Source organism: Haliotis rufescens, unplaced genomic scaffold (assembly GCF_023055435.1).
Source record: "Haliotis rufescens isolate VD_foot unplaced genomic scaffold, xgHalRufe1.0.p SCAF_2, whole genome shotgun sequence".
Lineage (NCBI taxonomy): Eukaryota > Metazoa > Mollusca > Gastropoda > Lepetellida > Haliotidae > Haliotis > Haliotis rufescens.
The window spans coordinates 3610141-3632561 of record NW_025963890.1 but is presented as its reverse complement, the minus strand read 5'-3'; the positions used below and the strand labels follow the sequence as shown (position 1 = coordinate 3632561).

General features: G+C 40.0%; 2 protein-coding genes across 13 annotated transcripts in view; one reads left to right on the top strand and one right to left on the bottom strand.

Annotated features, from left to right (window-relative positions):
• LOC124114522 (histone-lysine N-methyltransferase, H3 lysine-79 specific-like) overlaps positions 1-15178 on the top strand; it is a 50430-nt gene extending 35252 nt beyond the window's left edge. For 8 of the 10 annotated variants that reach the window (XM_046475140.2, XM_046475138.2, XM_046475137.2 and 5 more), the window contains 2 exons: positions 257-1601; positions 6910-15178. In XM_046475140.2, the coding sequence (XP_046331096.2) occupies positions 257-1601; positions 6910-8792 (3228 nt within the window). In that variant the 3' untranslated portion in view covers positions 8793-15178. The remainder of the gene's footprint in view (positions 1-256; positions 1602-6909) is intronic. The other 2 variants (XM_046475143.2, XM_048399514.1) reach the window with 2 other exon arrangements.
• Positions 15179-17934: 2756 nt separating this feature from the next.
• The window catches only part of LOC124114523 (cysteine-rich protein 2-binding protein-like), a 41034-nt gene continuing 36547 nt past the window's right edge, over positions 17935-22421 (bottom strand). For all 3 annotated transcript variants that reach the window (XM_048399511.1, XM_048399512.1, XM_048399513.1), the window contains exons 15-18: positions 20278-20396; positions 19501-19549; positions 18844-18976; positions 17935-18131 (exon numbers count right to left, since the gene is read on the bottom strand). In XM_048399511.1, the coding sequence (XP_048255468.1) occupies positions 17958-18131; positions 18844-18976; positions 19501-19549; positions 20278-20396 (475 nt within the window). In that variant the 3' untranslated portion in view covers positions 17935-17957. The remainder of the gene's footprint in view (positions 18132-18843; positions 18977-19500; positions 19550-20277; positions 20397-22421) is intronic.

Genomic DNA, 22421 nt, shown 5'->3' with positions numbered 1-22421 from the left:
AAGATTCATAATTTTCAATGATAAACTTGTTAACTGGGCCAGGATCTGCTGATCGAATTCCAGATTTCAACTGATGATGACCCACTTTCTTAGGGTACTGTACCTGTTGGTAATGCAGCTAAGTACTTAGTGTGTACAAGATATTTGATTTCTCTCACCTTAATCTGATACGCTATATACTGTTCAAGTGACGTTAATCCATACACAGTCACGTGAAACTGTGAGGTATGCACTATGGAGTGTGTTATTGTTGCAGAATGGCTTCCTCCAACCTGTGTACACGCAGGACTACTTGTGGAAGGAAGTGACAGCATTCTACTCTCGCAAGAGACAGCTGGTCAGTCAAGTGATGAAGTTAGAGGAAGAGGTGAAGAAGCTGGAGGCGATGAATGCCTTTGCTGACAACAAGTCCTTCCTCCCAGACACACCTGCACCAACACCTAAAGCTCTGTCCCCGAAACACTGCAGCAAGAGGAAGTCCTCTGCTTCCAGCAGCCCTGCACAAGTGACTTGCAAGACTGAGGCCAAGCCTCATGAGCTTGTCGGTGGCGATATGCATAGCATGATTTCAAAACTGAAGAATGATGTGACGTCTGCTCTCATTGGAAATCTTGGAAGGAATGGGATCGTTGGAGATGTGAAAAGTGGTGATGAAAGTTGTGAACGTTCATTTAAACACCCAGATTTGTCTATTAAAGGTTTGCTGGAATGTACGAAACCTATTAAGATGGATGGGAAGGGTGATGCTGGGGTAGTCAGTTCAAATCTGGAACATTCATACGCCTCATCAGATATGGCCAAGAGTTTGAAAATTAGTAAGCCTACAGTGTTGAATGGTGTCCGGGCACCCAATGGTGTGATAACTGTGTCATCGGTACATGTACCGAATAAATCATTAGTAAATTCACCTACATCTCCTGCCACCAATGTAAAGAACATTCCCACTTGCAAACAAACTGATCTCAAAACCATGACGGATGAAAACAAACTTCGTTTGTCTCTAGCAAATGACTTGATTAACTTCCGTGAAAGTTTTGACGGACGATCAAATGGAGCAAATACAAACAAGCTGTCAGAAGTGACTTACTCCCCAATAAGCCGCCCGAGCAGTCGTAGTAGCACAGAATCCACTCCGTCTGGTATGGAAGTGACCGCTAGTCCTGATATTCTGTTGCCCGGAGGGACAGCGCCAAGAGTCATGAAGAACACAGTGGCTGCCCAACCTCTGAAAATGGCTCCAGTTCAGCCCCCAGCCACAACTGTGCGCTCCCATAGTGTCACGACTCAATCGGCGTATCATTCCTCGGGTTCTACTGTCAGTATCTTGTCTCCAGGGACATACCTCTCCTCATTGCCAAATCAAAAACATGTCAACAAGATCTCAAAGGCTGTTACTGCACCTGTGAAGACATCGAAACAAGTGACTGCGGTGTCCAGCCCACAACACCCCATCCAACAATTACCTCCCAAACCCAAAGATGCTGCCAGGGTGATCCCTCATGTTGCACAAGCAGTGCGCCCAGCACCTGTGCCCGTACAGACTCAGATGGTTCAAGAAAGACCAGGAATGTTGCAGAATGTCCAGGCTGCAACAGTTCAAGGTGAGATGTCCATCTTGGTCACAATGTGTACCCAGATGTCCAGAAAGCTTGCTCTTCAGGCATTCACCTAAAGTACTCATATTAGAAATCCAGCATTCAAAGTGTTTAGATTTTATGATAAAATTTGATGAAAATATATTTCGAAACTGAGCAAAGTTTCTGGGCTTTGGGGTTGTGTCGTATGTGTATTTTTAATGGCTGCACATGATTCTTATTTATGGCAATGAGAAATATATACATAAAAAACTTATGTTGGTAATATGAAAAATGAACAGTCATTAAAACTTGTATTAGAACATTGTGCATGATGTGTTACGTTTTTCAGATACTTTAGAAATTATTTTGATAGAAAATATCAACTGTTGCAATATGAAAAATCCTGCATTGTAGATAAGATTCATGTGCAATGTCAAGTCGAACAATGTCAAATATCTATTGTCTTTCACATATGTCTTTGTAAATAGCAAGTGTTAGTTTTCAACAAAATTCTGCTTTTGATAATCTATTTCAAAATTGTATCTCAATCTTGTGTAATCATTTTAATTAATAAGCCTCCTAATACCTTGGTACAATAGTACAGCTTATATTATGATTCTACTTTTGTTTCATTGATTCTTGAATACTGCATGGCAGGTTGTGTTGCTGTTTTTTGTTGCAAAGTTGATGACTCGAGTTTTGACAAAAACCTTTGCACAGACATGGAAGAGGTCTTTAATAGTTTATTTAAGGGATGTCATGAGTTTTACCATGCTGATTACAAGATTTTACAATGTCCTATCTGCGGCACCTGTCCCTACTATGAAAATCTGTCGGCACATGGCCAAATTTCTTGGAACAACGTGAAAAGTTATAATGGACAATAAATGAAATTTTGGTTAGGATAATTATGGAATACATGGAAGCAGATGCACCGGGGAATATCTGATGGTCCATTTCAAGTCAAACAAATGCTTTCAGTAACTGTGATATTTCTGATATTTATCTGAATAAGGCTGTCAAACGTTCAGAAAACAACTTTTCACCCCCAGACTTGATTATTAAAATTAAATTACAAGCTGATGCGATATGTCTGAAGTATTGCTGACTGGTGAAAATATCATTCACTCCCCCACTTACTGAATAAAAAATATCTGAAATTTGAAAAAGATGTTCACCACAGTTTTGTTACATTAGTCTGTTCATGGATGCAGTATACTTTTCTTTCATGTTATTTTCCAACCTCCGAATCAGTTACTTTAATCTGTTATGATTTCTATAGTACAACAAGAAGACCTCTACCTGTTTGTGCAAAGTTGATTGAAATTATGCAGAAATTTTCCAGTTGACTATTTTGATACAAAGTTGGTCCCCAGGTTGTCATGGGGAAAACTGCTGATTCAGCTGCTCTACTGCACTGCCTTCTTGTTGCCATAGCAATTGCTATGTCATTGTTGTCACTAGCAACGCTTAGTTCAGTTGCTCCACATTGAGTGTCAGTGGGTGTGGCTTATGTGGTGTGGGTGATATGGTTGTGGCTTTACGTGGGTGTACGTGGGGTGGTTGTGAAAGGGCCGGGTAGCATGGAGGTGGGGGTGGCCACATGGGATGGGATGGGCACTTGAAGGATGAAGTATGTGGGCATGGTGGCGTGAGTGATTGGAAGCATATTGGCACCGAATGACAGAATGAGAACATGAATGGAACCACTTGCATGATAATGTAGTGTAGTATTTGAGCTTTATACTGTGGTATTGGTGTAATTTTCCTGAATATATTATTAGTAATACTTGTAATCCATGTTTCTTATTATTTGAACTCTCCTAGATGTGTTTTATTTTTGTTGTCAGTTGTCTTGCATGTAGCCTGCACATGTAGTCAAGTCAAAACTTTCATAGAATGATGAGAAAAATGATGAGAATTAAGGCAGTTTGAATCTAGGACTTCACAGTAGGATTCATGATTACAATGAATGTCTTTGGAATAATTAGAGTATCAAATTGGCTACCAAGATTTGAATTGTGATGTGGTAAATAAACTATCAAAATTTGATTTTGGAAAATAGGTACCACAGGGATTTATCCAGTCCTGCTCATTCGACCAATATTTGACCTGAATTAAAATTTATAAATTCCCACTTGTAATAACGAAGACATGTAACCATGGTAACTAATACTATGGCTTTGTAAAAGTAACCTGTATTTCATGGATAACAGGACCAATAAAGAGGAAGAGCTTTCAGTACTTAGTGTTATATTATTGCATAGAATGCAGTCTCATTATTCAATGTTAAATTATCTATGAATTTATGGAAATAAGAACTTGAAGAAAATCCCAAATTTGAATAAAATAGTTATTCTTTTTTCTAAAGTGATTGACAGGGTCACTTAGTTTTGAATCCTAGATAAATCCTTGTTTATAATGTACCATTCACTGAGCGCCTGGTTGAAGAATTTGCTGGAATGAGTTCATGATCAGATCGAGGACATCGTATTAATTAAAAGAGCCAACAATCAAAATTGCATGTAAAACAACCTAACCAAAAATGATAACGAAGCATTTTCGTGCTTATAACAATGTATGCTTTATACAGAATAAAACTGCTGCATTGACCTGCTTAACCAACTCTCAAGATTCTTCTATGCAGGAGGAACATTAATGCTTATCTTTGCTTTGTAACAGTTGTGTAATCAGCAAATCTATTTGTATCTAACGAGTTGAGAAAACAAACAAATTTGGTTGACAGTCAAATATTCCTGGATAATAAGGAGAGGTTAGCTTTATCTTTGAATCATTTGAAATGTCACTTGCACATGTGATATTCAATATATATTTTTTACGACCTGTTGAAATGACCAATCAAAAATAAAGCACAGAAAGATGATTTATTTGTATCCAGTGAATTTAGAAACTGCCTGTCTTAAGCAGGGGTGAGAATCTTCTGCTGATCCACAAATTTTAGTGGCCACAAATCTTCCATTCTCATCCCTGCGTAAGGATCTGTCCTGGCAAATTTCCTCTGACAGATTTCCAAACACTAATTGCTAGATGAAAAACATTAATTATTTAACACAAAACTTTAGAGCTTATTCTTATCAAATGTGTATCTTAGCTTTTTCAACCAAAGAAACGAAGACAGTGAATATCTCTATGTTATGCACGCATGTGGGAGGGATATATACTCTCAACCCAGGTCCTAAAATACCCCAAACCTTTGAATACATAGCTGACGAAACACTCATCTTTTGTAAGGAACAGATAACCTTGTGAAATGTGTTTAGCTGTCAATACCTGGCTCACTGTTAGGGAACACTCAGCTATGTTGTACTGGTAATTATACTTATTTCAACAATATTAATGCTGATCCTGAATTTTCGTGGCCTTATAAGGATTGGAGAAAATCGGCATATGATAGATACTCTAATGTAGAAAATAAATAATATCCAATTTAATAAGTAGAAGTTTATGGACACTATGAGTAAGAAAAATGGTTACCGTATTCGACGTAATAAGCGCCCCGCTCTAATAAGCGCCCACGGCGATATTTGCTAATATATTGGCGAGTGAACAATCCCAATCAGCACCCCTTCCGATTGATCAATGTACACAAGACTTATTTATTCGTGTATAATACGCACTCGTGTGTTATATCACCCTTAATTATGGGCAATTAAATTCTTGAAAAATATATCTGTCGTATATAAACATTTCAGGCTGTTAGCATAAACCACAAAATTTACGATCTTTCAACTCAAAATAATATTCTAATAAGCACCCCCTATTCCTAATTTTGAGAGCGCCCTGGGCGCTTATTACTTCGAATACGGTAGTTATCTTCTCCAACGCTACTCCCAGTGACATTCATACAGACTGTTGTATCTTCATGTACCGGTATGTATATATGCTGCTAGCACTTTGAGCATGTCCGTCAGTGATGTGGTTTTAAGTGCAATTTCAATTCTCACTCACTCACTCACTCACACACTCACTCACTCACTCACTCACTCACTCACACACACACACACACACACACACACACACACACACACACACACACACACACACACACACACACACACACACACACACTAAATTGGGTGGAGCAGATAATAAGAGCAGCAAAAAATATCATTGACAAGAAGAAACATCATTTACTGGTATTCACTTGAGATGCTTATGAATATTAAGTGAGATAAATCAGTCCAAATGTATGAACCTTGAATAAAAACAAATAAGGTTTTTTTGGCTGTTATTATTTTAACAATATGACAATATTTTAAGTTAAGGTAGTGATAATATGTGTAATAGTATAATATGTATTACAGGCTCTTAATATGTATTACAGGCTCTTGATATGTATTACAGGCTCTTGATATGTATTACAGGCTCTTGATATGTATTACAGGCTCTTGATATGTATTACAGGCTCTTGATATGTATTACAGGCTCTTAATATGTATTACAGGCTCTTGATATGTATTACAATAGGATAGTACCAAGAATGTTTTATGTGATTTTGTCTGATGGATATTTGATAACAAAACTTGAGTTTAGGTGATATTTGAATTCCACTTACAAATTGTTTATCTTGTGAGCTGACAGCTAATTAGGATGTTAGGAGATGCTGAGACACAGGTCCACATTTAACCACAAGAACTGAATTTGGGGAAATTTGGCTACTAGCAATTTAACCATCATACGTGAAACTTTAGGTTATTCAAATTACATGTCTAATATTGATTGGAAATCTTTACAATTAAACTTGATACTTAACTTTGGGGCACTTTTGTTTTCATCAGGCAGTATTGAAAAAAGTTCCTAATAAAGTCATTACCGGTAATACTGATGAACCTAATTTTAATTTTTTGAAATTGGAACTGCTGTATTCATTTATTTTGAGGCATAGTGATTGAACACAAAAACGATAAATTTAGGACCTGTTTAACCAGTAGTATGTACAGTTCTCATTATTTTGTTTTGTATTTGATCTTTTGATGGTCATAGTTTTTTGTTTTATGTAGTTGTTGTTTTTTATGGTTGTGCCATGCTTTTTGCACTGCTGTGTGGTGTGTATTAGAGTGTTATTTCTTCCTGCTTCTCTGCACAATGCTTCCTTTGAATATTTCAACTTTGTTCCTACATATTTGAAAACTAATCCGTGGAAATAACTGCAGAATTATCTATGCTGAGGTACTAATTAAATATTATAAGCAATGGAGGCTAAATGAGTTAGTTAATTAAACGCAAGAAATAAATATGATCATAGTACATGGATTAATTTAATTAGGGATTTCAGTGGTTAAAGCTCAACTGCAATCCTTATGTATTGCAGGTTCTAAGGTGCAGAAGGCTGAGAGTGGATCTCCCACCACCAAAAACTGGCAGGCTCAGATTAACAGTGGCTTCGATGCACTTGTAGCATTTGCTTCATCAGAGTTAGATCGCAATCGAGAGTTAAAAAGGAAGAATTTGAGTGAGGATCCTACTCGATCTGTTAGCAAGGCTTATGGGACACCACCACTAAATAAATATGCCAAATCTACAAACTGTATGCGAGGAATGGATGGGAAAGGCATGTTTTCGGGGGTGAAAAAGCCTATGGGTTCATTTGGGAGTTCAGCTTTAGCTAAGTGTGCCAAACTTCAAGGTGTATCTTCCACCACTAGTCGCTCCCCGGGGTCATCGTCTACGGGACCCAGAACCCCACCAGGTTCACCCCCTTCTGAAAGAAAGGGGCCATGTACACCCCCAGGCTCCCCGAAGGACCATAGTAGGAAAAGTAGGAGTCGTAGTGAGAGTATGGGCAGGAGTCGCTCTCGCTCACATAGCTACTCTTCTCGGAGCCGAAGTCGGTCAAGTAGTGGCAGTCGTAGTAGGAGTTCATCACGCAGCCGTTCGCGGCGCAGTAGTAGTCTGAGTAGTTTGTCAAGTGACAGTAGTGATGATGAACGCAAGAAGGCAAAGCATGGCAGTGCAGTGCAGCTCAGCAAGACCAACTTAACTGCCAAAAACTCACCTTCAAACAAGCAGCAGACTAATAGTTTCTATACGAGAGACATCAATTGGAATAAATCCAGTGATACCAACAGGCTAACCAATAATAATGTTAATGCCTTTGCAGGGAGTCCAATACAAACTAACAGTTCCGCTACATGTGCCAATATACATGTTGTTAACAACAATAGCTTCAGTGGAGGAGGTGTGATGATGATGAATACTCCACCACCGACTTCCAGTGTAAACATTGGGCCTCCCTCTGGATTAACTGGTTCACCATTCAACAACTACTCATTCCCTCCCCGAAAGGATGTTGTGCCCCCAGCCCCACCCACTCTGCCATCGGGTCCCAAACCATCTGACCCTGTTCCTCTCCCTGGTATGCAGCTACAACATCTACCACAAGGATTCCAGAGCAGCAGTTACAATGAAATGCCCCAAATGCCCAATTTGAATCACCCCCCTCCAAACAGATCGTCATTTAACAATACTGTCAACCCTGGAACACCTATCAACCAGCCCCGACAAAATGTCTCAGCACCATTTCCTACATTACCTGATTTGAGTCGCCCCCCACCCAACGCAATGTTCCAAAGGCCTCTTCTTTGTAATAACAATTCACCCATCTCTAATTCCATGCCTGTGGGACCACATCAAAATACCAATGCCCTTCCACGTCCACCAATGCCTAGTTCTGGAATGGGTGTTTCACAGAGACCAAATTCAGTGGGTCCAGCATATAATGTCAATTCACGTCCATGCGTACAAGGTCCTTCCATGAATTCCCCCTTGCGTCACCAAGGGGAGATGCCACGCTCCCCATACCCCGACATGCAGCGGTCAATGCCACCTGGGTGTGGAAACCCTCAAGAGTTTGTACCCCCACAGCTGAACTACCCACCTCCCCCATTATCCGCCCCTCCCCAGAGACTGAACCAAGCTCCCTCATTACCCAACCCAAGCAACCAAGGATCACGTATGCCCCCGTCGATGTCCACTCCACCCAGTGGGGCCCCCCGCATCCCTGCCTACACATCCAACAACATACCTATAGGCCCTCGTAGTGACTTCTCGGCCAGCAGGATGTCCTTCCCTCCATTGAATGCACCACCGTTGAACTTTTCCATGAACCAGGGTGGACTCCGGCCACAGTATGGCCAACAGATGCCACCACTGAGTAACTCTGGTTGGCAGCAGTACCCGATGGGAGGCAGGTGATACAGTGCCGTATCGCCCAGACTTTGCTGATCCACCTGCTGCTTCTCAAGTCTAGGCTGTGCTCGCGTACATGTGCATTTTCATCCAACCTGCGCGTGGGTGGGCATCATATTGTAATATATTGAAGAGAACACTTAATTTATGAACTGTGTGTCACATGACTATATCTGTTGTTGTTATCAGAAGAGTTTCTGTGAATGTGATGTGTGTCATTGTTTGTTGAGAACCGTAACGACAAAAAATCCCATTTTCCCCTCAGGTGTTACATGGATCTTCTTACTTCCGGAGAACAAGCAGCAGTAGCAGAAATACTACTCAGCGAGAACACAAACAATACAAATGGCTCATTGTGCCGTCAAACCTAGCACAATTTTGTATAATAAATATTGTTATACTTACATCCTTTATTCAGAACCTTGACTGATGAATGGCAAATTTTGAAAATGACTGTTAATTCTTATATTTTCAAAAACCATGTGGGCACTAAACAGTTATTGCTGTAGTGAACTGTGATCACATATAGGGCCATTACAGGATTTGACAAATGTGTGAAGATCATTGTTACAAATTGCTCAGAATGAATTCACAGCTTTAGGACAACTTAAGGCATTGTCCCTACAGCTTCTTGTATGAATGGGATTGGTTTTTATGGAACAACAAACAACAGCAGTAACAGTTAAATACCTGATAATCAAGTACCGGTAATACTGCACAATTCCAGGGATCACCAAAGGCAGCAACTATTTGGTTACTATATTGCAGACATCAACCCTAGGCAGCTAGCAGGGGGAATTGAATTACAGACTTTGGTCAATGTCTGTGATGAAGCACGTTGTTACCACCACCATTACTGTTGTCAAGTGTTCACAAAAAACTATCAAATTCAGGACAGGTGTTTTTCTCTCTCCAAATGCCCTGCATAGGAAATTAAGACGTGACGATTTGTCAGTCCTGTATGATCTGTCCTCAGATGTCTGACCTTTCAAGAAGTGACAGTCAAATTGTTTTTCACTGTTAATGTAGATCTTTCATAAGACTACTGCACATCACAATACATATAATTGTGTGATACAAGGTCAAAATATTTAATCGGTAATAAAAATTGTCAGACACTAAAGGAAAGTAAAATATGGCTTGCTGGCAAAATCTCAGGTGGTTGAACATTTTTTGAGAACACTTGTACTATGATGTCCCAGCTATATGGATATTTGTCCCACCATTGCAGAAATGCTGTTTAAATGCATACACATCTTCAATGATCTAAAACTTGTTCAGATGTCAGGTCTGAACCTTGTCTGACCCAATACAGTACACTCCTGTGTGAACCTCCAAAAGGAATTTTCTATGGATTCATATATACTCATCTCCATAAGGAACATGCAGAATTTTTTCTTTGTGGAATAAAGTCGGTGATCGGTGATGTTTAGAGGGATCATATCTTTGGGTTTTGACTAATGCTTCACTGATTTTCTTAATGTTCTACTGAGGTTGGGCCCTGTTTGAAATTGTACTTGTAGTGCTATGATTCTCATTGTTCCTACACCTTTATGTAGATTTGTGACTGCAGTAGTGCTACAATTGCTATGTTAAACAGGGTATTTAAGGTTGTCTAAGGTTTTTATTATTTTTATATTTTGATTGCTTGCGTGCGTGCGTGCGTGCGTGCGTGCGTGCGTGAAACAGATGGACTTGGGAGTCCTAGGCTAGGCTATGTGATATACTTAGCATTTTCATAGAGTGAATGATATTGACATATGGGAGCCTTGTGGTAGAGAACCATTCACATGTTTGAGGCATTTAAGATGCATATAACACATCCAACCAATGCCCTGGAAGTTTCGGTGTCTTTGAATTGGGGACTGTGGGTATGTCTCACAGGTTTCGTCATTTATTCAAATCTTTTTGAACAGAGGTATGAACTTTGGAGTGTAGTTTTATTGGGTCAGACATGTTTATTTCCACTTTATATCTTTACCTGTAATTTATATAACATTTTTTCACATCACATTGTCACCATAAATTGTCCTAAACATAAAATCTGATTAGGCAAACATATTTCCATTACAGTTTGCTTGTATGCTGTGTATTGTTAAGGGTAGAGTGAATTGCTGCGTAAAGGATCTTCCTATTCACTGACCAATATGATTGGCAGCAATAACAAGATGCAAGAGTATCTTCAACCAACATCTGTTGTGTCTAAGTGTATTAAGATAATTCGTAATACAGTATGTACATTATTAATATTAGTTTTATTATTTAAAACCTTGGGTTCTATTGTACATGTATTGACAATGTTTGCTTTTGTGTATTTAAACTCCACTGCCCTCTGAAAGGTTGACAGGGCATGGGGTATGAATGTGTGATGCTTATTCAACCTGATTTTTGGTTTATTGTATTAAAAAGTCTTATGTATAGTACTCAAAACAAGTTAGAGAACACACACAACTGGAAGGCTGTGTTGCAATACGCACCAGCCTTGACAGATTAACTATTGTCATATGACAAATCGGGTGTTCTTTAACTTCTATTGAGTAGTATACATCCTAGGGACTAAAATATGTTAGTTTCTACCAAAAGTAACAAGGAAATTGTTAAGTTTCCTACTTTGAAACTGAGTGAGAAATGTTTGCTGCTTGATATTTAATCATTGCGAATGGAAATTGAAAAGAAATTCAACACCATAGATTTTGAGGAGGAAATAGAAAATATTTGCAAGTCATGCATGTATGATGGAACCTCCAGGAGAATGTTAATATGTTATGTGAAGCGTGCGAACAATACTCGATTGTTGTATCTACCTCCATGTTTTATTCCCAATCCTGCATGTACCATGTCTGTACATATTGATAATAATTTAATCAATTTGTGTTATTCCCGAAAGTATTTGAAAGCGTGTCCACTCAAAACTACATGTCCCAAGAATTCAACATAGTGGTAAACAATGAAATTTTGGAAATGTACACCAATAGATGAAATTTTGTGGAAACAAGAATGGCTACAGGAGACATCTTTTTACAATGCTCAGATGGTTTATGTCAGGGACATGAAGATAATGATTGCTGGGTCTTGTCCATCTTTTCCACATTCCGTATCACGATAAGATATTTCAGGATTTGATGTTCCTACATGATATTCAAAAGGTTGATCTTTTCACTGATTTGGGGAAAAAAAGAAAAAAAGTATTTTGTATCTCATATCTGCTTATTTTATTAACCTTCTGAGGTGTCAGAATTTTCTTTAATAGTTTTACATGTGGATAGAGGGCAGGTAGCTCAAAATATATTGCAAATGTTACATGTAAGAGTGAGCTTACATTGTGTGTCCTACTAAGTAGAATGTAAAAGTCGATGCCTCATCACATTTATTGGGCTCGAAACAAGTAATGGTAGCTGTGAATAGCTGCAATACTGCAAGTGCAGCTTTAAGCAATATTTGCTCAAATATTGTGAAGCGAAAACCTTTAGGGAAGGGGTGAAGTAACTTTGGTACTTAGATTTGAATTGTGCCAGTGCTAAATAGTATCTATGAGTTTGTTAAGCAGATTAACATTTTGAGTCATTTCATTTTGCACACTTTTTTTTGCAATAAGCCACGATGACGTGATCTGTGTGAGATCCAGCATATCTCTGACTGGGGTATACCATCACCTACCTCAACAACATCCTGAAGTCGATCTGATGGCGACTGTTTTCTAACCAATAAGCTTACCCTGCACAATCACCATTTACAGTTGTTGTTACGGTTTAGTTGAATCATGAATGATCATGATGGCCAATGAATCCAAGGTCATTGGCATATTCAGATTTCAAACTTGCCACGTACCAAATGAGTACAGCCATCCTGATTTGAAGTCTGAATGTGCATTGGTATAGGTCATCCTGATGAAACTAGAAGACTGTTATACACACCGATCTCCATCTATGCATTGTTTACATATCCCACAATCCTCTGCTGCTGTGCTGCAGGGTGAAGGTCATTTGATACCACTATACGTTGATGAACCATTCCAGGCTCAACCACTGCCATGTGTAAACAGAGATGGAGTCATAGAAACTGATATTTGTCGATTTTTATTACTGTTATTCCGTTTTCTTTTTTATTTCTATGGAATATTTTATTATGGAGAATCATCTAATATCTGAAGATCATTTGTACATTCAGGGAATAAGGTTAGAAAGACTTCACTACGGTATACTATCTTCTGAAGCCAACATGCATTGAAACGGATATGTTTTCCGGGCATGTATTCAGAAAAACGTAGCTCATTGGTTGTAGTATTATACAGAAATTATTTCTGATAATATTCTGATATGTGTGATACTCTGGAGATAGTTACTCATGAGGCTGCGATGTTGAAATCTTAATGAACTTTCAAGATAAAAGTATTGATAAGGTATTGGTTATTGTTCCCAAATGAGTACACTACCGTTATAAGCTTAGCTTGTTGAGCTGCTCTCCCATATGAACAGATAAGTCATTCTAACCTTGTGAGTATGAAAGGAAAGATGATGTTGAATATACGTTTTCCTTAGCAGTTCATTTGTTGTGGAGTGGTTGATTCATGTGTGCAATATTTTATTATTGTCTATAACCTATTATACACCCACCCCAGGATCATCACAAGTGACATGTCACCACACTTTCTTCATGTTACAGTCAGTGGGAAGTTCCCTAAATGTCATTTTCCATAGGGCTGTATGTTAATGTTTGTGTTGAACAATTATTGGTAGATTGTCTTTGTGAAACTAATGTCGCTAATCTTGTCTTAGATAAACTACCTGTATATGTTTTGCGTTTCACGTTTCAACACTTTAGATATCATATCTTGTGATGCCAATGTTCTCCGTTCATCCAACGAGCACCATATTATATTGTGACCATGACACGGTGTATGTATTGTGATTGTTCACAATCAAGGATATATTGTTCTTGTCACTGTGTTACCTTGTGTTCAAGGCCAAATTTGATTAAGATGATAGGACTGGAGTTCGAACACTCAGTGACTTCAGCCGCTCGTCTGAAGCCCAAGTTCGTAAATTCAGTTAATAGTCTGAATCTTCAGATTGATGCTGAAGGACAAGATTAAGTTCACAAGTAGTCATCCATCATTTTCCAGTGTATTGGATCTCCATTCTTTTACGATATTTATCCTAATAAAATGGGGATATGGTACTGGATAATTGAAGATGGGGCATTTAGAGTCCGATGTTTGTTGTGCACAAATGTGAACCTTTTTCAGACACACTGAATTAGCATGACCCTTATGGAAAGCTATGATTAGGGAACTTGCCTGTGGCTGCTGACCTTCCATTGTCAGTTTATCATGTTCACTCGACTTGCAGAGATGTTATTTTTCTAGGAATGCAATTGTATCTTTCTAACTCACGCTAACGCTTTCACATGTGCACAGTCTTGATTATGTAATGAGATGTTTGCGTGCTTTCATATGAAAACTTGTCATACTGATGTAATGGCTAGTCATTATATGACTGGAATGTCATTGTCGTCAAAGGCAGCCTTCATCCACAGTATAGAACCAACACCAACCACCACGACAAATCTAGATATTGCTTGTAATCAATTTGTTCTGTCTCTTCAATTGCTTAAACCAATTGTTATTTTATATCGACACAATGAATTAATTTTGTCTTCACTTTTGACCATTTTCAATATGGTGTAACAGTTCTTTCTTTCTTTTCTCGACAGAGTGTTTCCAAGGTATATGAATGTCATGCCCATACATTTCTTCATTTAATGCATTCATTGTTCACATCACCTAAATTGTGCTAAAAATGTCGCCATTTAAGCTTGTAGGTGATGTGCCTAATTTATTGGGATACTGTACATTTTGTGTAAACTGTTGGTTGTATTTTGGTTGTTTAATATTTTTGCTAAAGTTTATGAGTATACATGTATATATGAGTATAATTCAGTAACCTACATGGTAAGCATCTGTAGCGTAGGTAAATGTATATGTTTTAGTCAAAGTTACATGCTTCATCAGAAGAAAGGCTGTTAACACCGCTACTTTGTGGTAAATTGGGAAATGAATTATTTATATGTAAAACATTCTACTGAATCTCTTCTGTAACATGCATGTTTGTAAATTCAAATTTTTATTTGAAATTAAATCTCGAAAATTTAGTGTTGTACAGTAAAGCATGAGACCATGGAACTAGCACCCAAAGATTTGTTAAAGTTATGAGATTGATTGGAGACTAGTTTGTTGATATCGTAATGTGTTGGTATATAAAGATTTAGTATTTTGGCTTTAAAAACAGAATTACATGTACATAATTATTTGAGTTGTAGTTGCAAGTTTTGTGGATTGTAAAGATGGATTGGTGTGTTAATGCTTGTCAACTCTGATTAAAAACATACTGCTATGTCTGTCTTCTGTCCTATCTCAGATGGATATCAGTCAGTCACAATACAATTGCTGACATGTATGCAAAGTCCATAGAGACCACTAAGAAAGATTATCACTGGTGTTCCTCCACCATCCGTGAGGGGTGGTCGGGTAGCCTAGTGGTTAAAGCGTTCGCTCTTCACGCCAAAGACACGGGTTGATTCCCGACATGGGTACAACATGTACAATGTGTGAAGCCCATTTCTGGTGTCCCCCGCCGTAATATTGCTGGAATATTGCTAAAAGCGAAGTAAAACCATACTCGCTCACTCCACCATCTGTGTATTCATACAGGATGATACAGCCCCAATGCGATGTAATAGTCACAAAGTCTATTCATAGAAGGCTTATGACATTATGTCGTGTAAAACTCATGGAAGTCAAATGAGCCGTTCTCCCTGGAAAATGGATGTGCAAACCCTACTGTACCTGAATCTAAAGCAGTTTGGGAGAAGATGGCCCTAAAAGCTGTGGCACGAGACATATTGCTGATGTCATCTTGCTAGAACCAGACTGGGGGCTTGATCTGTTGTTAAATATAGCTTCCGATTATGTTTCTACGTTTGTCAGCACCATTCCGTGCTTGTGGGTTTTACCACGTCTGAGACCTGCATCACTTCAGGCTTTCCTCCCACATTAAGCTGACATTCCGTGATATGACTGGAAAACTGTTCAAAGCAGCATTAAACCCAACTCACTCACATTCCACTGCAGATGATGGAGTGTTGATCCTTGCACTCTGGATGAGCGGATACTTGATCACACTAAACTGTAAAGTCAGATCATTTGCAGAACAGTGATGCAGGGGATCTCACTAAATCACTCTCTCACTTGAAAAGTACCTTTATGTTCCAAGGTTTGTCAGCACCTTACCCAATGGCATGGGTTTCACAAAAGTGGTACTTTTGGTACTCATGTTGTCAATCACTGGATTGTCTAGTCCAGACTTGATTACTTACAGACCGCTGTCATATAGCTGGAATATTGCTGAGTGCGGTGTTAACAACAAACAAACAAACCCAAAAGTGGTAAACATCTAAGACCTGTATCACGTCAGGCTTTCCTCCCACATCAAGCTTAAACTCTGTGAAGTAACTGAAATGTTCAAAGTGGCAGGAAACACGCTCATGGTACTTTAGTCTTTTCACGGTGCATGAAATCCTGTCACAGTAGCACTTGGCTAATGATACAAGAACTACAAGCAAAAAGAAATGTTACCAATTTTAACTGGGCCGTAGCATGCACAGAAAAGCACACAATTCTGTCGACCAAGGATCACTGGCCACGTCATACAAAATGATGGTAAGAGATGGTACTTGTTTTCCTACTCCATTAAGGGGATAAAACAAAGACTGGTTGGCTTGGAGTCTGTGTCTGAGTCTGTGTCTGCATCATTGGAGACGTATTCCTCAGGCTGCAATTCGTCGACTGTGTCTCTCAATGCCTCGCCGGCTTCAAGCGTGCATTGCTGCCCAAGGAGAACACACTCGTTATTGACACCACTCGCCTTTGACGTCATTTTCATAGATATTAATTCTTTGTCACACAGTAACTGTTCATGAAATTCATCAGTGTAATCTTTAGTCATTTGTATTGATTGTCAGTTGTATATTTCATTTCAGTAAAAAATTATTGACACTTAAATTTGAGTATGCGTTATTTGTGCCTCTCAGTATATATACAGGCTTTATGACAGAATATATACAATCAAGGCCATCTATTAGCCATTCCAGAATGTCCATTTTTTCCGTTTTCAAATTTCTCATCGAGAATTTGGCAAAATGTGTTTCAAAGCGTAGTCGTCACTTTCAAAACTAGTGCCATAAAGCATGAGAAAGCTGCCTTCAATTGGTTAATGTCAACTTCTTGTCAGTCATTCCATTGGTTGGTCAAAATTTGCCAAAGGTCGGTCTGACGTGACCCGTAATGAGATGTCCTTAGATCTTTGTTTAGCAGTAGTGAGAACTAAGATCTGATTATAATGAGGGGATAACAGAGCATCTTCAGTTACTTAAAGGCCACCCACAGATCATCTATAGATGCAGTGTCAATTGCAAAAAGTTTATGTACATATCCATGTATATGAACAGTATTTGGATCTGTGACAAATGTTATGCAGAATGTTGACCCAAATCAGAAGTGGGGAATCACAGTGGATAAGTTGTTTGCTTGTCATGTGAAGACCCTTGTTTGATTCCCCACATGTGAATGAGGTGAGGTGAGCTGAGGTGAGGTGAAATGGGGTTTTAACGTCGCGTCCAAGATTATTGCACTTATAGAGCGACGTACATGCACGTGTGTGTGTGTGTGGCTGCTTCTACTAGTCCGGACACATGTGAATGATGTGTAAGACCCTGCTGGAATATTGCTGTACATGGCATTAAACCATAATCACTCTCTCACTAACCCAAATCAGTTCCCTCGTGGAGAATCCGGGACAGAATTGGTTCCAACCAATCTATGTTGGTCTTAAGAGGTGACAAGACCCTTGAAGATCTGTCTTCAGTAACCCATGCTTGTCGTAAGAGGCGACTAAAGGGATCGGGTGGTCAGGCTCACTGAATTGATCGATGCATGTCATCGATCCCAATTGCGTGGATCGATGCTCATGATGTCAATCACTGGATTGTCTGGTCCAGAATTGATTATATACAGACTGACGTCATATAGCCGGAACATTGCTGAGTCCTGCGTTAAACAACAAGCAAACAAACAAACAAACACGAAGTTACATGAAGTAAGAAAAAACAATTTATTCATCTCCTGAGTCTGAGAAAGAAAGCGTGTTTACACTCCCGGGTGTCGATGGGATAGTATTTGTCGTAGAAGTCCAGAATAAACTCCTCTGTCTTGAAGCCAAACTTTTGGTACAGCATCATGGCGGTGTTGGTGGCCGACACGTGGAGGGTGACATCCTTCCCCATACACGTCTACAACATCAACAACATGAATTCACTATCAAGACATTAATCGAGACACTAGTTCTGTTGATTCTCAATATAGATATGCTGTATCATTAAGTCGAGACTGCCTAAATATTCCAAATGACGATAAGTGACAATAATTGCATACCCCAACTAAAGATGACTATAATTGTCCTGCAGAACTTGGAAACTTGGACAAAAAACAGACCAAAGGTCTGTGGAGAACTTTGTAAATCCGAGACAACTTTTTGACAGAACACAAATCTCATTTATAAAAAAATTAAAAATAATGCCACGGCAATGCTGCTCACCTAGATATGCAGTCAACAGTTGATGTCATCAAAGACAACAACTTAACGACAGGGTACCATGACATAACTTAGTCAGACTAACCACCTGATCCATTTAAATCGCCTCTTATGACAAGCGTACGTTGTTAGGGACCAGTTCTAACCCAAAATCCTCACAGGTCATTGATAACTTTAAATATAACACAACAAGGCTAAAAAAAATAATAGTCTTGATTCTCAGGCTACCCCCGCATCATAAACTCCGCAGCACGTTTCGTTAGGCGGCAAAAGGAGTTTGCTTGCTTGTTTATGTAGGGCGGCTCTTTCCCAAGTTGATGGTACACCGTCCGCCTGCACTATATTTTTAGAAGTCTTTGCCTGAGAACCAATTCTTTTATATTTTTTTAAGCCTAATCATTAATCCTCACCTGAATGAGATGGTAGAGCATGAAGCTCGCAATGCCTGCTCCCCGCCACTCTGGATGGACGAAGATGAATGAAATGTACGCCTCGTTGTACTTCACATCCGGAACCATGAACGCAAAGCCGATGATCACTTTCCTGAAGAAAAGTACATCCTTCTTTAAACTGAGAGTAGGTGGGTTAGTCTGCTGTCGGAATATAACCTGCTGCTGTCAGATTGCTTGTGTTGATATGGTAGTTGTGTTTCAGGTGGACTTGAGAAACAAGCTACTAGCACTGGTGAGGTGAGGTGACATGAGGTTTAACGTCATGTCCAAGATTATTGCACTTATATAGCGACGTGCATCCACGTGTGTGTGTGTCTACTAGCTCACTGAGATACCATGCCGCAGTTTGACATGAATACCCCACTCAGACATGGTATACCGACCAGTCCTTTTTTTCAACCCTTAATGCAGAGCGCCAGGCAGGGTAACAACAAGTACCATCTTTTAACATCTTAAACATGACATGGCTGGGGATTGAATCCCAGACGTTCCGCTCCGCAGATGGACGCTCCACCACTAGACCATGTAGGCGGTCCTACTTGCATTGTCTTTGACATTAAGGCATACCTGAGAGTTATGACACAATTGTGAGATAATGACAAACTTGCAAATTACCTGTAGAGAACTACACAGCTGAAGTCAGGGTACTGGAGACACTCAGACACTGAAACAGTTGTAGACATGTCGTGTGAGTGAGGTGGCTTTAGCGACCCCCTTGAACAGAATGTCAGTTATATCATGGCGTGTCAGCGTGATGTGACAGTTTCATAACCACAGGAATGGTGTTGCAAAAGCCAGGAACATTGTCAAGGTGAATCTGGGATTCAAACACACGATCAAAATGGACACTACTCTGCACAGCAAATTGTGGCACCTTTGACATCTGGGCCACCCGTGACTCCTTAGACAATTAGAACAAATAGACCAAAAACTGTGTGATATACTGCATACATCAAAAATATAATGTCTCCGACTCACATTTAAACATAAATTTAGGTGAAAACTTAATAAATAATGACCAGAAACTGTGAATCAAGCTGGTCTCTTCCATATATATATAAAATGAAGTCTCTGGCTCACATTTAAACGTAAAATCATGTGAAAATCTAATAGATAATGTATGTGTATCTAATATATAATAATGTATATGTTAGGCGAAAAAAATAAAAGTCTTGGTTCTCAGGCACTGCCCACATCATCAAATAGTTCATTGCACGTTTGGTTTTGGTTTCCATTTTCAATTTTTTTGTGTGCATTGCATGTAAGTATTAGGATTTTTATATTTTTTTGAAAACCAAAGACTATTATTTTTTAGCCTTAACATGATCACACCATGAATTCCATTTATTGAAAACACAAAGTGTTAAAGTGAGACTACTCCTTTAGACTTACAGTCTATCCCTGGCCAGAAGAACTCCCTGCACAGTGTGTTGACGGATGGTATATGTTGCGGTCGGACGTAGCAGTAGTCGATGGGGGGAGAGGGAGGTGGTTGCCATGATGAGTCATCACTGAAGACAAAGTAGGCAGTGTGTGTGACATTGTAGACGACATTATAGACGACATTGTACACAGGGGAACTGTGCAGACAGAATCACTCACCTCTCCTGATAGTATGTCTCACCTGTGTGGGTAGTATGTCTCACCTGTGTGGGTAGTATGTCTCACCTGTGTGGGTAGTATGTCTCACCTGTTTGGGTAGTATGTCTCACCTGTGTGGGTAGTATGTCTCACCTGTGTGGGTAACATGTCTCTCCTGTGTGGGTAGTATGTCTCTCCTGTGTGGGTAGTATGTCTCTCCTGTATGGGTGACATGTCTCACCTGTGTGGGTAACATGTCTCACCTGTGTGGGTAGTATGTCTCACCTGTGTGGGTAACATGTCTCTCCTGTGTGGGTAGTATGTCTCTCCTGTGTGGGTAGTATGTCTCACCTGTATGGGTGACATGTCTCACCTGTTATGAGTAGTATGTCTCACCTGTGTGGGTAACATGTCTCACCTGTGTGGGTAACATGTCTCACCTTTTTGGTAGTATGTCTCACCTGTGTGGGTAACATGTCTCACCTGTGTGGGTAGTATGTCTCACCTGTATGGGTGACATGTCTCACCTGTTATGAGTAGTATGTCTCACCTGTGTGGGTAACATGTCTCACCTGTGTGGGTAACATGTCTCACCTTTTTGGTAGTATGTCTCACCTGTGTGGGTAACATGTCTCACCTGTGTGGGTAGTATGTCTCACCTGTATGGGTGACATGTCTCACCTGTGTGAGTAGTATGTCTCACCTGTATGGGTGACATGTCTCACCTGTGTGGGTAACATGTCTCACCTGTATGGGTAACATGTCTCACCTGTGTGGGTAACATGTCTCTCCTGTGTGGGTAGTATGTCTCTCCTGTGTGGGTAGTATGTCTCTCCTGTATGGGTGACATGTCTCACCTGTGTGGGTAACATGTCTCACCTGTGTGGGTAGTATGTCTCACCTGTGTGGGTAACATGTCTCTCCTGTGTGGGTAGTATGTCTCTCCTGTGTGGGTAGTATGTCTCACCTGTATGGGTGACATGTCTCACCTGTGTGGGTAGTATGTCTCACCCGTGTGGGTAGTATGTCTCACCTGTATGGGTGACATGTCTCACCTGTGTGGGTAGTATGTCTCATCTGTGTGGGTAGTATGTCTCACCTGTGTGGGTAACATGTCTCACCTGTGTGGGTAACATGTCTCACCTGTGTGGGTAGTATGTCTCACCTGTGGGGGTAACATGTCTCACCTGTGTGGGTAACATGTCTCACCTGTGTGGGTAACATGTCTCACCTGTGTGGGTAACATGTCACACCTGTGTGGGTAACATGTCTCACCTGTGTTGGTAACATGTCTCACCTGTGTGGGTAACATGTCTCACCTGTGTGGGTAACATGTCTCACCTGTGTGGGTAGTATGTCTCACCTGTGTGGGTAGTATGTCTAACCTGTGTGGGTAACATGTCTCACCTGTGTGGGTAACATGTCTCACCTGTGTGGGTAGTATGTCTCACCTGTGTGGGTAGTATGTCTTACCTGTGTGGGTAACATGTCTCACCTGTGTGGGTAACATGTCTCACCTGTGTGGGTAGTATGTCTCACCTGTCTGGGTAGTATGTCTCACCTGCTTGGGTAACATGTCTCACCTGTGTGGGTAACATGTCTCACCTGTGTGGGTAGTATGTCTCACCTGTGTGGGTAACATGTCTCACCTGTGTGTGTAACATGTCTCACCTCAGCCGATAGTTATGTCTCACCTGTATGGGTGACATGTCTCAACTGTGTGGGTAACAAGTCTCACCTGATTGGGTAGTATATCTAACCTGTGTGGGTAACATGTCTCACCTGTGTGGGTTACATGTCTCACCTGTGTGGGTAACATGTCCCACCTGTGTGGATAGTAAATCTCACCTGTATGGGTAACATGTCTCACCTGTGTGGGTAATATGTCTCACCTGTGTGGGTAACATGTCTCACCTGTGTGGGTAACATGTCTCACCTGTGTGGGTAACATGTCT